Consider the following 13,060-nt stretch of genomic DNA (forward strand, 5'->3'; position numbering starts at 1 on the left):
AAACATGGCCAGATTTGGTCAATAACGTCTCTCTGGGGAGCTGTTATTCATGGCCAGTCTTCACTGGGAGCAGGCGTGTCAATGTCCTCATTAGGAATGAGGCAGTAGGCATTGTTCATGGATGACTGGATTACATCATTTATTTTTTGGCAGCCACATGGCCCTTTAATTCCAATTCAGCCATTCAAGTAGGCTGGCATTACTCAAAGCTGCTTGAACTGCATTACTGGACATAGCCATACCTGTGTGGAGTTGTCAGAAACCATGAAATCAGGCCGAGACAGAAGTACGGTTAAATCACTCTTGTTTAATAATAAAAGTAAAAAAGAACAAACGTAGTCAAAACATAGCCAAAGTTCAGTAACCAGAACGGATAGTCAAAAAATTGGAGAAAAGAAAATATCTCCAAAAGTAGGTCACTAACGAACACTAGGATTGGTGCAAAAATAATTTTATTGCAAAAAACGGATAGTCAGCCAAGCCAGAAGTCAGGGATCAATGTAGTGGAACAGCAAGCAGGATCTGGAGCCAGAAGGGATGCGAGCAAAGCAAGTCTTGAACAGGATCGCAGGAGATTTCTGGGATGTTGGCGAAGGCGAAGGCAGAGATCCTCTGAACTGGACTGTTTAAGTAGGCAGAACTGACGAGCAGGATATCATCAACAGCTGAGTAACTGTGGAGAGATAGGAGCTGCCAATTAGCTGACAGCTGAGCGGCCAGCTCAGAGAAGGAGCCCAGCCCTGACAGGAGTCTGCTGCGGGGTTCCAGTCCTCAACTACCTGGGCTATCCACTGCAGCCAATCCCCTGACAAAAGAGAGAGAGAGAGACTGTGTTCCCTCTCAGGGCATCACAAGTATTTGCCTTAAAGTATAATTCCATGCTATAACTAACTAATCTCCATACCTAAAATGCTCCCTCCCCACTGCCAACACTGATTCCAACTAACCTGAGTAAGAAAGATGTATATACTTGCCTATTCTCAGCCTGCTCCAGTCCAATCACATGATCTGTGTCATCCAGAGGCTGCTAAAATGCCAGTGGGTACTTGTGTCTTTGTGACTTTTAGCCCGCTGCTTGCTACCTTGTAAACAGGCTGACAGGCATTCCTGGAGACATGACCTAGGTAGGATAAGGGTCTGGAATTGATTTTGGGGGGAACCCTATGGGGTTTTGTTAGGAATTAAAAAAAAAAAAAGTGTGCGTCCTGCCAAAATCAGTATCCCATGCAAAAAAAAAAAAATACACAAAAATGTTATGGGGTTCCCCTAAAAATCCATACAAGAACCTAATCTGAGCATTAATTCTGGCTGCTCAGGAGAGGTTTAGGGGTTTAGCCCTACCTCTTGATCCATACCAGGCCACATACCCTCAAATTGGGGGTAGTACCTTGCCGGGGGGGGGGGGCTCACTGGCAAAGCAGCTTGTCCCCAAGTTGATGAGGAAAAGGTCCTCTTTCCCACATCCCCATGCAGTTGATGTGGGGGTCTGCAGACGGGGCCTATCAGAATCTAGAAGCCCTCTTTAAAATGAGTGGGCTCCCAGATAATGATACCCCCCCATGGGGAAATTAGTAAAATGTGTATAGTACCCCTGGGTACTCATTCCCACAAACAAAATAGTTTAGATACACACACACACATTTATCTAGTAGTTATTTGAAATTAAAAAAAGGTCCCACAATGTAAATCCATTATCGTTCATGCCACCAAGCAATGCGGATCCTTGTCAATCACAATGAAGGACAATCCTGACCCATCAAACGAAAAGTCAACAAGCGCCGATCCAATCCTAAATGATTCCCAATTGCAACTTATGCCCCGTACACACGATCGAAAATTCCCTCAGCAAAAGTCTGATGTGAGCTTTTGGCCGGAAATTCTGACCGTGTGGATGCTCCATCAGACTTTTGCTGGCGGTTCTCTACTTTTCCGTCAGAAAAAGTTCAGATCAGAAATTCCGATCGTCTGTACAAATTCCGACGCGCAAAATCCCTACACATGCTTGGAAACAATTAATCGCATGCTCGGAAGCATTGAACTTCATTTTCTTGGCTCGTCGTAGTGTCATCGCGTTCTTGACAGTTGAAAGTTCACAGAACTTTTGTATGACCGTGTGTATGCAAGCCAAGCTTGAGCGGAATTCCGTCGGCAAATCCATCCAAGTTTTTTCTGATGGAAAATCCGCTCGTGTGTACGGGGCATAACAGCTACCGGCTAAACATGCCCAGGAATGGTCTGACCTCATTGAACACATTTGGTCACTGTTGTCTCCAGAAATCCCTGCCAGATTGTGCACAAACCAGGAAGCAGCAGGATAGTAGTCGCTAAGACACAGGTTCCCGTTGCAATCTTAGCAACCAACGAGGCAGCCTGCATAGCAGAGCCCCCCTGCCCCAAAGCACCCACCCCCCCATGTTGAGGGCATGCGGCCTGGTATGGTTCAGGAGGGGAGGTCACTCCCTTGTCCCCTCCCTTTCCTAACCTGCATGCTTGGATAAGGGTCTGGTATGGATTTTGGGGGGACCCCCACGCCATTTTTGAAAAAAAAATTGGTGTGGGGGGTCCCCTCCGAATCCCTACCAGACCCAAGGGCCTGGTATGGACCTGGGGGGGACCCCCACGCTGTTTTTTTTTCTCAAATTTTTTTTTTTTAGCCGGCATTTTGTTTTTTACATTCAGCAGGAAGTCAGCTGACAGCTGATGACTTATCGGTTGCTAAGGACACGGCGGCCGGCTTCCTGGCCCTCTCCTTAGCAACTAGCTATATACAGTGTAAAAGAAAGAAATAAAAACCGCAAATCGCGGTAAAAACGCAGCACTTGCTTTTTGGATGCGGGTCCATTGAATTCTATCACATGCAAAACGCTGCATTTTGAGGGAAAAAAGCCCCAGACCCTTTCCAAAAACGCAGAAGCACTAAAATGCATTGATGTGAACTTGTTCCATAGGGACCCATGTTAAAAACTTTCCTGCATTTCTGCAAAATGCAAAATATATCAAAAAACGCATTAGTGTAAATCAAGCCTTACACTAGATGAGGCTATGGTATGGATTGAACTGGATGGACTTGTGTCTTTTTTCAACCTGACTAACTATATAACTATGTAACTATGGATTATAAGTGGGATTCCACAAAAAATTAACACAAAAAAGGTCACCTGCATTCTTGCAACCAAGGCTGGCTGTCCTGTGTAGCAACTTCTCATTCTGGCAGACATTGTTTATTACAGTGCCCCACAACAGCCAATTACTTTTTGACAGCAATGCCAATTCTTGCTTTTCACAAGAGTACCTCTGTAGGGTTATGGTGTGAAGGCACCACAGGAACCCAAAGACCAATTTTTCAGCACCTGTTTGACAGGTGCATAGCATTTCATTTTTGACAGCAAGGCAATTCTTGCTTTCATCAATACTACCTCTATAGGGTTATGGTGCAAAGACACCACGGACACCCAAAGACCAATTTGTCCATACCTGTTTGACAGGTGCATGGCATTTCAATTTTAGCCCTTGTACACACGGTCGGAGATTCCGACGGAATGTGTCCTATCGGACCATTTTGTCGGATAATCCGACTGTGTGTGGTCTCCACCGGACTGTTTCCATCGTAGTATCCGACAGACCAAGTTTTCCAACTTGTTCGTAAAATTTTCAGACAAAATGCTCCGATCGGACATACTCCGATCATGTGTAGCCTACTCCGACTGACAAAGTGCCACGCATGCTCAGATCAAATTCCTAGGCCAAAGCTATTGGCTACTAGCCTGAACGTAGTCCCGACGTAATGAAATAACGTCATCACGTTATGTACAATCGGATTTTCCGACAACTTTGTCCGACCGTGTTTATGCAACAGTTTCGGACAAAATCTGTCCGACAAAATCCGTCTGACAAAATCCAACGCATTTGGTTGTCAGAATGTCCGACCGTGTGTACAAGGGCTTAGACAGCAAGGCCAATTCTTGCTTTCATCAAGAGTACCTCTATAGGCTTATGGTGTGAAGGGACCTCCGATACCCAAAGACCAATTTTTCCATATTTTTTTACTTCTATCCAAAATCTATGGAAGAGGCACTAGAAATTATCAAAAAAAAATCTCTAATCTTGTTCCCAGTGCACTAAATTGTGGCCTCATGGTACAGACTGGCCGTTGTTTACAAAATAAAGAAAGCTTGCAGGGAAAATGTATTTTTTTGTCTTTATAAATGCAATTTCAAATGCTATTATTGCTGCAGCAGCTTCTATACACAGTACAGATATGCTACTTTACAGGTAGACTAATGCCGCGTACACACGATCAGACTATCTGGCGGACAACCCGCCGGACTTTGCAGCGGAGGTCCGCCGGACTTTCCGAATGAGCGGACTTGCCCACACACACCCGGACTTTTGAAATGAACGGACTTGCCCACACACGGAGTAAAGTCTGTTCATTTTGAACGTGGCTCCAGGTAGATGGAACTAGCAAAGGAAGTCAATGTCGCCGCCTCCATCGGCGATATTGACTCCTCCCTAGCCCCGTCGCCTGGTATGGATTTAAAGGGGAACCCCTACGCCAAAAAACGGCGAGGGGTCCCCCCAAAGTCCATAGCAGACCCTTATCCGAGCACGCAGCACAGCCGGTCGGGAAAGGGGGTGGGGACGAGCGAGCGCCCCCCCTTCCTGAGCCGTAAAAGGCCGCGTGCCCTCAACATGGGGGGGTGCTTTTAGGAAGGGGGGGCCCTGCGGCTCCCTCTCCCCAAAGCACCTTGTGGTACTGGTGGCTGGTACTGCTGGCTCTGGCACTGCTGGGTGCTGTCCGAGAGCGCAGGAAGCATGCAGCTGCAGTAGAGAGCATGTTTTCTGTCACAGGTGGAGTTCATTTGGTATCACTCCGCCTGTGAAGGAGCCGGCGCTATACAAGTATTAGCTCCGCTTCCTCCAGCAGCGGCACCATTCTTCACGCTGATGCTCGGAGATGGCGGGTCGGGAACCCATGATCAGGGCTTGCCCACCATCTCAGAGCAACCCATGATCAGACCCACCATCTCAGAGCAAGACATGGCGGGCCACATCTGAGGGCACCGCGGGCCATGATGGGACAGTAACCAAGGTCCTGGGACTCTCCTGCAATATCTAAGACACTTGGAAACAATGACAAGTCTGTGTTCATAGTATAACATGTTTCTTGGTGCTGCATTTCCTTTGAGCACCATAAGGTGGCGATCTTTCTTATATCTGTATCGCTTACCCCCGAAGGAGCGGCTGATTTTAATGGGCTTACCATTACCTTCTTCACCTTGATTTGCGTCTAGGGGTTTCCCATAGTAGATGGCCCAGAAACTTTAGAGACTGACGACAGATCCGCTCAATGGGATTTTTATTTGTAAGGACATAGTTAACAACACTCTCTTAGTATAGGATCAGAGGGTTAGGGGAAAAGTCCAGGTACTCTTAGTGTCAAAGTCAGTATAAAGAACTTTCTTACTTTGAATAAATCCAGAGAATAGCCATTCACAGCTGGATGTTCACTCAAGTCGGATAGTCCTTCTCTCACAAGGCCTAGCAGCCAACAGGGTGCTTGAGTCAAGAACAAGTCTCTGCCACAGACTTTGTTGTAAAACATGAACAAGGAAACTGGAAAACTTGTAGAACACTCGTGTGGTACCAGTATCTTGCAGCCGGTCCGGCGATACCACACGAGATTGGATTCACTTAGGTGCTTCAGCTTTACCAGGCTCTTGCTAAGAGGCCATCCCTTGCGTGGCCTCCTTCTGAAGAGTCCTCCCCTGAATAACTACGAAGTCGCTGGGCCTCTCCACAACTTGAGATGGCCCCGGACCACTTTAAAATCCCTTCCTTAGTTTCCTCGCCTCGGGCTAGCCAGCCCCGAGACGTAAAGTCAGGTGGATCCGCACCCTAGGCCATAGGCATCCTGGGGGCTGGTCAGGAGGACCAGGACCATGGAGTCAGAACATACTTCTGGACCGGAACCCCAAACCAAGTGACATCCGCATCTTAAGTACCCTCTCCCAGAAGGCACAGCTAGATTGATACTCCCACTGGGCTGGCTCAGAGAGAAAGTAACCTTAAAGCACCCAACCAGACTGTGTTTCCATGCCTACCAGAGGAGACAGCGCCCCCTATGGCCAGGCTGAACACCCTATAGTCCAGTCAGACTGAGTTCAAAATTTGGAATAATAATACCAAAACCAAACTGCAGTTTAGGTGTAACTTTAAATTTCAAACGCACATAGCGCGTGCTCTTCAGGAGTCGGCCCTTCATATCGATACAGGAAGTCTCTATGCAATACAGACAGGAACTGATGTCAGGTATAAATAGGAAGTTCTGGGCGAGAGGTGAGTCAGGAGGAAGTAGAGAGAAGACATTGCTGGAAGTGGCAGTAGAGGAGGTAATAAGATCTTATTTTCTATTTACACCCAGTAACCCCCCGTCATGTCCGTCCTCTTCCTCCATAGTCACTGTGACGTCTTTTATCTCCAGCAGATGATGATACACACGTATATAGTGTGGAGACCTAGATTAACCCCTTCAGGTAGAGTTGCCACCTCATCCGAACACCTATTAATTACAGAGGTTCTGTGGCTGATTAAGGTGGTAAGTAAACTTGGTGCCTTTGCAGTAAATTAGCCTCAGAACCCATGTAATTCATATTCTCCTCATTTTGGAGATGTCTCACCTTAGCAGTCTTGAGAGATGTACCGTATTTATCGGCGTATAACTAGCACTTTTTCCCCCTTAAAATAGGGGGAAAATCGTGTGTGCGTGTTATACGCCGATATAGGCTGCCACCGCGGGGACGAGCGCTGCCGAAATAGAGTCGGATCTCCTGTGTAATCGGCTCCGGATCACGCTCAGCCCTGTCCCCTGGGCGGCTCCTAGCATGGACGTCCCGGCATTGAACCGGCATTATGTTCATCATAGGATCCGGGCCAAGGGGCGGGACTGAGCGTGACGCCGAGTAAACAGGAGATCCGGCTCTATTTTGGCAGCGCTCGTCCCCACTTATTCCTCGATGGCAGCAAATATAACGGCAAGGCTGCAGATGGACACTGAACAATGCTGCAGGTGGGCACTGATTAGGCTGCAGATGGGCACTAATTAGACTGCATATGGGCACAGATCAGGCTGCAGATGGGCACAGATCAGGCTGCACTGAAGCTGCAGATGGGCACAGATCAGGCTGCACTGAAGCTGCAGATGGGCACTAATCAGGCTGCACTGAAGCTGCAGATGGGCACTAATCAGGCTGCATTGATGCTCACTGACCACTATTTTGCTTCAAAGTGGTTTATTTTAAAAAATATATATATTTTCCTGAAATTTCCCTCTTAAATTGGGGCGTGTGTTATACGCCGATAAATACGGTAATTCAGATTTGGGTTTGTACTGAAATTTGACCCTATTTTCTAGGATTTAAATTTGTGGCTGATTCATTTTGGCTCTCATCCATAATGCCCTAAACAGACTTTGACGCTGGTCAACAGACTCGCAGCAGCCAATAATGGGGGAAGGCAGTGTCAAGGACAGGTGTACGGGAAAGTGGAAGGCCAACCGGCATGCTGGGTATCGCCATCCGTTATGTGTTCTCGGAAATCAACGAGCACACTGCAGATTGTGTTTCCAGTCCTGACATGCTTAACAGCCGTATAACATTACACACAGTCCATTATCCCACAGCTGCCATTGAAATGTCAAGGATGCAAGATAACCAAGTTGCGGACCTTGTATAGTGTGGGAGGGAATGCGACCAGCAAGTTCTGTCCCCAGGATTCAGATACATATAGAAGCTGCAACAGTTAAACTATTAGAAAACAGGACCACTTGCCTAATAGTCTCTGCTTCTGGTCTGAATGAAATACAGCAGCAGCAGCAGCTATTGTATGGAAGGTTGTGTGGTCCAATTGTGTGTCTACATTCTGCAAACTCCCCTTTCTGAAATATTCCAGTCCACCAATCAGGGTTTCTGATCCAGATAGTAGCAGGGACAGGAAGTACCTATCTATAACCAATTATCTCCGTGATATTTACCAAGCAAAATCTATTTACAAATACAGACACTAGATGGAAGGAGCTCCCTACACATGTGCCAATTTCCATTGGGAGCAGCTCACCTATTAACCCCTTACATCTCCATCCCAATATTGTACAACCAATACAGTTCAGATAATTCTTTTTCTACAGAGAAACCTACAAAGACCACATGACCACATCAATGAGGATGGAGGAGGACCGGAGTCACATGACTGAGAGGTTATTAAACCTCACCTTGGAGATCATCTACCTGCTGACAAGAGAGGTGAGGAGGATTCTGGGAGGTCATATGACATCATTCGTATCTCTATTAATAAAACATAGGCCTGACCAGAGAGTCGAGGGGGATTCTGGGAACGTGACATGATATTACTGTTTTTGCTTGAATAGAGTTTTCCTCCTGTGAAGTTTGGAGATCATATAACCATCACAGTGCCTCCACTTCACTCCCTAAATCCTGAGGTAAACCACAATAGGAAGATTCTAGAAGTCACCAAGAAGATGATGGAGCTGCTGACAGGAGAGGTGAGTGGTGCTGGGAATTCTGGGACATTATCCAGTAACAGACAAGGGATGTGTCTGGATGGTGACTGTATCATTGTGTGTGTCAGGTTCCTATAAGGTGTCAGGATGTCACTGTCTATTTCTCCATGGAGGAGTGGGAGTATTTAGAAGGAAACAAGGATCTCTATAAGGACGTCATGATGGAGAATCAGCCACACCTCACCTCAACGGGTAATTGTAAGTAGAGAGCAGTATGGAGGTTCCACCTAGATCCCCCATCATCTGATAAACACATAGAAACAATGTATTCAGTCAGTGTGTGTGTTTCCTGCAGATGGATCCAGTAATGGGAACCCACCAGAGAGATGTCCCCGTCCTCTGTATTCATCACAGGAAGATCACACCATCCCTCACCATCATCAGGTAGGTGGAGTTGAGGGTCTGGAGCATAAAGTGATTAAACACTCTTGTGACAGAGCCCAATGTCACTGTGTGTTTTGGAAGGGGCTGTGGGCTCGCCTCCTGGCCCAGCAGAGAACGTGAGATTTGGAGGGCTATTTGCCGTCTCCCTCCACCTGGAGAAGATGCCACCTTCAGACATTTGTGTCCGCGGTCGCCGGTTCTTCGGAATTGGGTGAACGCGGTATCTGTGGCTGGGCTCCTGGAGTCATTTCTGGCTACCTAAACCTATTGGCCCAGCTGGGCTAAATATATACTTTTATTCCACAATGTACTTTTAGCTGATAAAGGCATATACAAGATGGCGGTATTCCCAAAGTGCGGGGCTACGAGACTTGGGGACAAAACAGCATTGAGATAATGTAATGTAACGCTACATCCCTTCTCCACCCCCCCCCCCCTCCCTCTTGTTGCTGTGATAATTATGTTGGGTCAAAGCACATAGACAAAGATCTGGAGACATCTCCCAGCAGGGAATGTGTAAGGAGGGGCTGCCTGCTTATCATAATCTCTTCATGTGTTTCAACTGTAGTTGTTTGAATATACAAGTGTTGAGTTTCCATTGGTTCTTCCTTGTCCCCTACCCCCTCTATGACAAGGCTAAGAGGAGTGTCCCTGTGTTTAAAGGTGCATGTTTAGTTTTTAGTAAACAGTATATGCTCTGGATGTTTAACCCTCAACACCTGTGTGGCTTGTTTTGTGATTGAGGGGTTAAGGGCTGGTTATCGCGAGTCTGCAGGCTGCGGGTGCATTTGGAGGACAGGAGACACAGGTCTGGCGGAGATGCTCAGCAGGGGTATCCGAGATCCGTCACAACTCATACATGTGGAGACAATGTGTGGACTACAAGATGATATTTTCTATGTGATCTCACATCATAAATACCTCTATTTTACAGATGTTATTTTCTGCCATTCTTGGTTGGTTTAGGGTGAAGATCTGATGAACATGAATGTTGAGGGTGAAGTAGAAGAGACGTATGTGAGGGATGATCAGCAGGAGGCTGGAATGTCGAGGACATTCAACAAGGAGAACATTCCTACAGAGATCAACACAGGTGAGCCCTAATAAATATCTCTATCTATCTATCTCTCGATCTCTTGATATCTCTATCTCTCTATCTAGATAGATAGATAGATAGATAGATAGATAGATAGATAGATAGATAGAGAGATAGAGAGATAATTTATTATTAGAGATCACATGACCTAGTGCCTAGGCTTATGGTTGTGTGAAAAAGCATGCACCTCTCAGTCATTCCTGCTCTTCTGAAAAGACTGTGTAAAGGAAGAAGTGATCTCGGAGGAGGAACAAAGGCCCTTTTAATAAAGAGGGGAAGTCCCAGGTCCCAGCTGGCTGGAACATCCACAGAGAACATCTACTCACTCAAATCTACCTGATCCAGATGGAATCTTGATTTAAGTAATCTAACCAACTTGCATGTATTGATCATGTTTTTATATTTTCCAGGACACACCATCAAGAAACCCTCAAAGTATCGTCTCATTTTATCTCCAAGTTATAAAATGGAAGATGAGGACATCACAAGAGATTGTGCAGGAGAAAAGACAATGAGCTCAGCTATGGATGGAGGACTTCACAGTGTGGATAGACCATCAAATCCCTCTGACTCTGAGAAACCTCGTACTGTAAGGGACGGTGCCGGAAATCAGGGGGAGGAAAAATTTTCCTGTCTTGAATGTGGGGAAAATTTCAGCTCTGAATTAAGTCATACTGTACACCAGAGATCCCACACCGGTGAGAAGCTTCATTCCTGTTCTGAGTGCGGGAAATGCTTTCTTCGTAAATCAGAACTTGTCATACATTGCATATCTCATGTGAGCAAGAAGCCATATTCCTGCCCTGAATGCAAAAAATGTTTTACAAGACAATCACAACTTAAAAGACATCAGAAATCTCATACAGAGAAGCCGCATTCCTGCCCTGAGTGCGGGAAAAGTTTTTCACAGAAATCAGACCTTGTTATACATCAGAGATCTCACACTGGTGAGAAGCCCTTTTCCTGCCCTGAGTGCAGAAAATGTTTTTCACATAAGTCAAATCTTGTTAAACTTCAGAGAGTACACACAGGAGAGAGGCCGTACCCCTGCCCTGAGTGCGGGAAATGTTTTTCACAGGTGTCCACTTTGTACACACATCAGAGGATTCACACAGGTGAGAAGCCATATTTCTGCCCTGAGTGTGGAAAATGTTTTTCACGGAAATCATCCCTTGTTCAACATCAGAGAATGCATACAGGTGAGAAGCCATATGTCTGCTCCATGTGCGGGAATTGATTTTCATGGAAAGCAGAACTTGACTATCACCAAAGATCCCAATGCAGGGGAGAAGCTGCATTCCTGACCTAAGTGTGGAAAACGTTTTTCTCAGAAGTCCCATCTTTACATCAGTTATGCCACATGCAGGAAAAACAGTTTTCCTGGCCCGAGTGTGGAAATTGTTTGTTTTACACAGAAATCAAAGCTTGTTAAACATCAAAAATCTCACAGAGGGTTGTAGGGAACATTTCTTGGTTCAGTTTGTGGGAGGTTCACTGAACTTCTCCAAAGTTTTTAATGTTAATCTGAACCTCATTGAAGTCAATGAGAGCAGAATCTTTAAAATCCATCCAGGCCATTTTTATGGTTCAGAAACAATGGATTCTTAAACAAAGGGCACATTTACGATGTAAAATCATTGTGCAGCCTCATCAATGGCCACCAGTGCCGCCTATCAGTGCAGCCTCATTAGTGCCTCCTCATCAGTGCCCATCACTAAGGGAGAAAAGTTATCTGTTTTATAAAAAAAACTATGAAAAATGTGTTGGTTTTTTTCAAAATGTTCATCTTTTTTTCGTTTGTTTAGCAAAAAATAAAAAACCCAGTGGGGATTAAATACCCCCAAATGAAACATCTATTTGTGTGAAATAAGAGAGAAAATTTTTCATATGGGTACAGTGTTGCATGACCGTGCAATTGTCATTTAAAGTGTGACAGCGCTGAAAATTGGCCTGGTCAGGAAGGGGGTAAAAGTGGCCAGTAGGCAAGTGGTTAAGGGGGACCAAAGAAAAAAATATTAAGGTGGGGGTCTCCACCAAATTGCATAGCACAAGAAAAAAAATGTGAAAGCCATCCCAAAATCCCCACCTGGGCCTATTCAAATGTGTATCCTAGTTGGCCAGGAAAAGGGGGGCATGTGCCCCACCTCCTGGACTATACCAGGCCACATGCCCTCAAAATATGGGGGTATCTTGCCAGGAGGGGCTATTCTGGCAAAGCACCTTGTCCCCATGTTGATGAGAACAAGGGCCTTTTTCCCACAACCTTGACCTGTTTGTTGTGGGGGGAGACAAAGTCTGAAAGCCTTCTTGGAAAAAAAAGTGGGTCCCCAAATACAGGCCTTTTCCTATCTGAAGAAGCAGGGCTTTTTTTCAGCAGGGACGTGGGGAAGCGCAGTTCCGGCACCTCCAGAACTGAATGACAAGGGATGCTGCCCTCCAGAATTCTATTGTTGCTGAAGGGGATCTATTTTTGTGGAGGAAGGGGGTCTATTGTTGCTGGGGGGGGGGCTATTGTTTGCCGAGGGGGTCTTTTGTTGCTCGTATGGGATCTATTGTTGCTGGGATTGGGTCTTATGTTGCTGGAGGGTCAATTGTTGCTGGCAGGGATCTAGTGTTGAGGGAGGGGGGTATTTGTTGCTGGCTGCTGGAAGGTCTGTTGATGCTGGCTGCTCGGGAATCTATTGTTGCTGGATGGGATCTATTTTTGCAGGTGGTATATCATTGCTGGGAGGTCTATTGTTGCTGAGCTGGGTCTTAAGTTACAGAGGGTCAATCATTGCTGGGGGGATCTACTGTGGAGTGAAGGGTCTAATCTATCTGGCTGCTGAAGGGTCTATTGATGCTGGCTTTTGGGAAACCATTGTTGGTGGGGTGGATCTATTGTCACTGGGGTGTATTGTTGTTATATCTATTTTACTGCCTTTCTTGTTATCATTACAAATTCCATACAAAATAATTAACACCACAAAATGATACTTGGTTCTGTATTCTCTAAAAGGGGT

The 13,060-nt window shown here is 45.9% G+C and overlaps 1 protein-coding gene across 2 annotated transcripts; it reads left to right on the forward strand.

Moving 5' to 3' along the window:
- Positions 1-6,328: 6,328 nt before the first annotated feature.
- LOC143989480 (uncharacterized) lies at positions 6,329-11,912 on the forward strand. 2 transcript variants are annotated; one of them, XM_077489621.1, is made up of 7 exons: positions 6,329-6,598; positions 8,186-8,300; positions 8,426-8,560; positions 8,647-8,776; positions 8,874-8,962; positions 9,929-10,055; positions 10,469-11,912. In XM_077489621.1, the coding sequence occupies exons 2-7, from the start codon at positions 8,205-8,207 to the stop codon at positions 11,293-11,295; spliced, it is 1,404 nt and encodes a 467-aa protein (XP_077345747.1). In that variant the 5' UTR covers positions 6,329-6,598; positions 8,186-8,204; the 3' UTR covers positions 11,296-11,912. The 2 variants fall into 2 exon arrangements, with proteins under 2 accessions (XP_077345747.1, XP_077345748.1); XM_077489622.1 differs by having other exon boundaries at positions 6,340-6,392.
- The last annotated feature ends 1,148 nt before the right edge of the window (positions 11,913-13,060 follow it).

The sequence above is a fragment of the Lithobates pipiens genome, unplaced genomic scaffold (assembly GCF_037356315.1).
Source record: "Lithobates pipiens isolate NorthernLeopardFrog02 unplaced genomic scaffold, aLitPip1_a1.2 Scaffold_18, whole genome shotgun sequence".
NCBI classification, from domain to species: domain Eukaryota; kingdom Metazoa; phylum Chordata; class Amphibia; order Anura; family Ranidae; genus Lithobates; species Lithobates pipiens.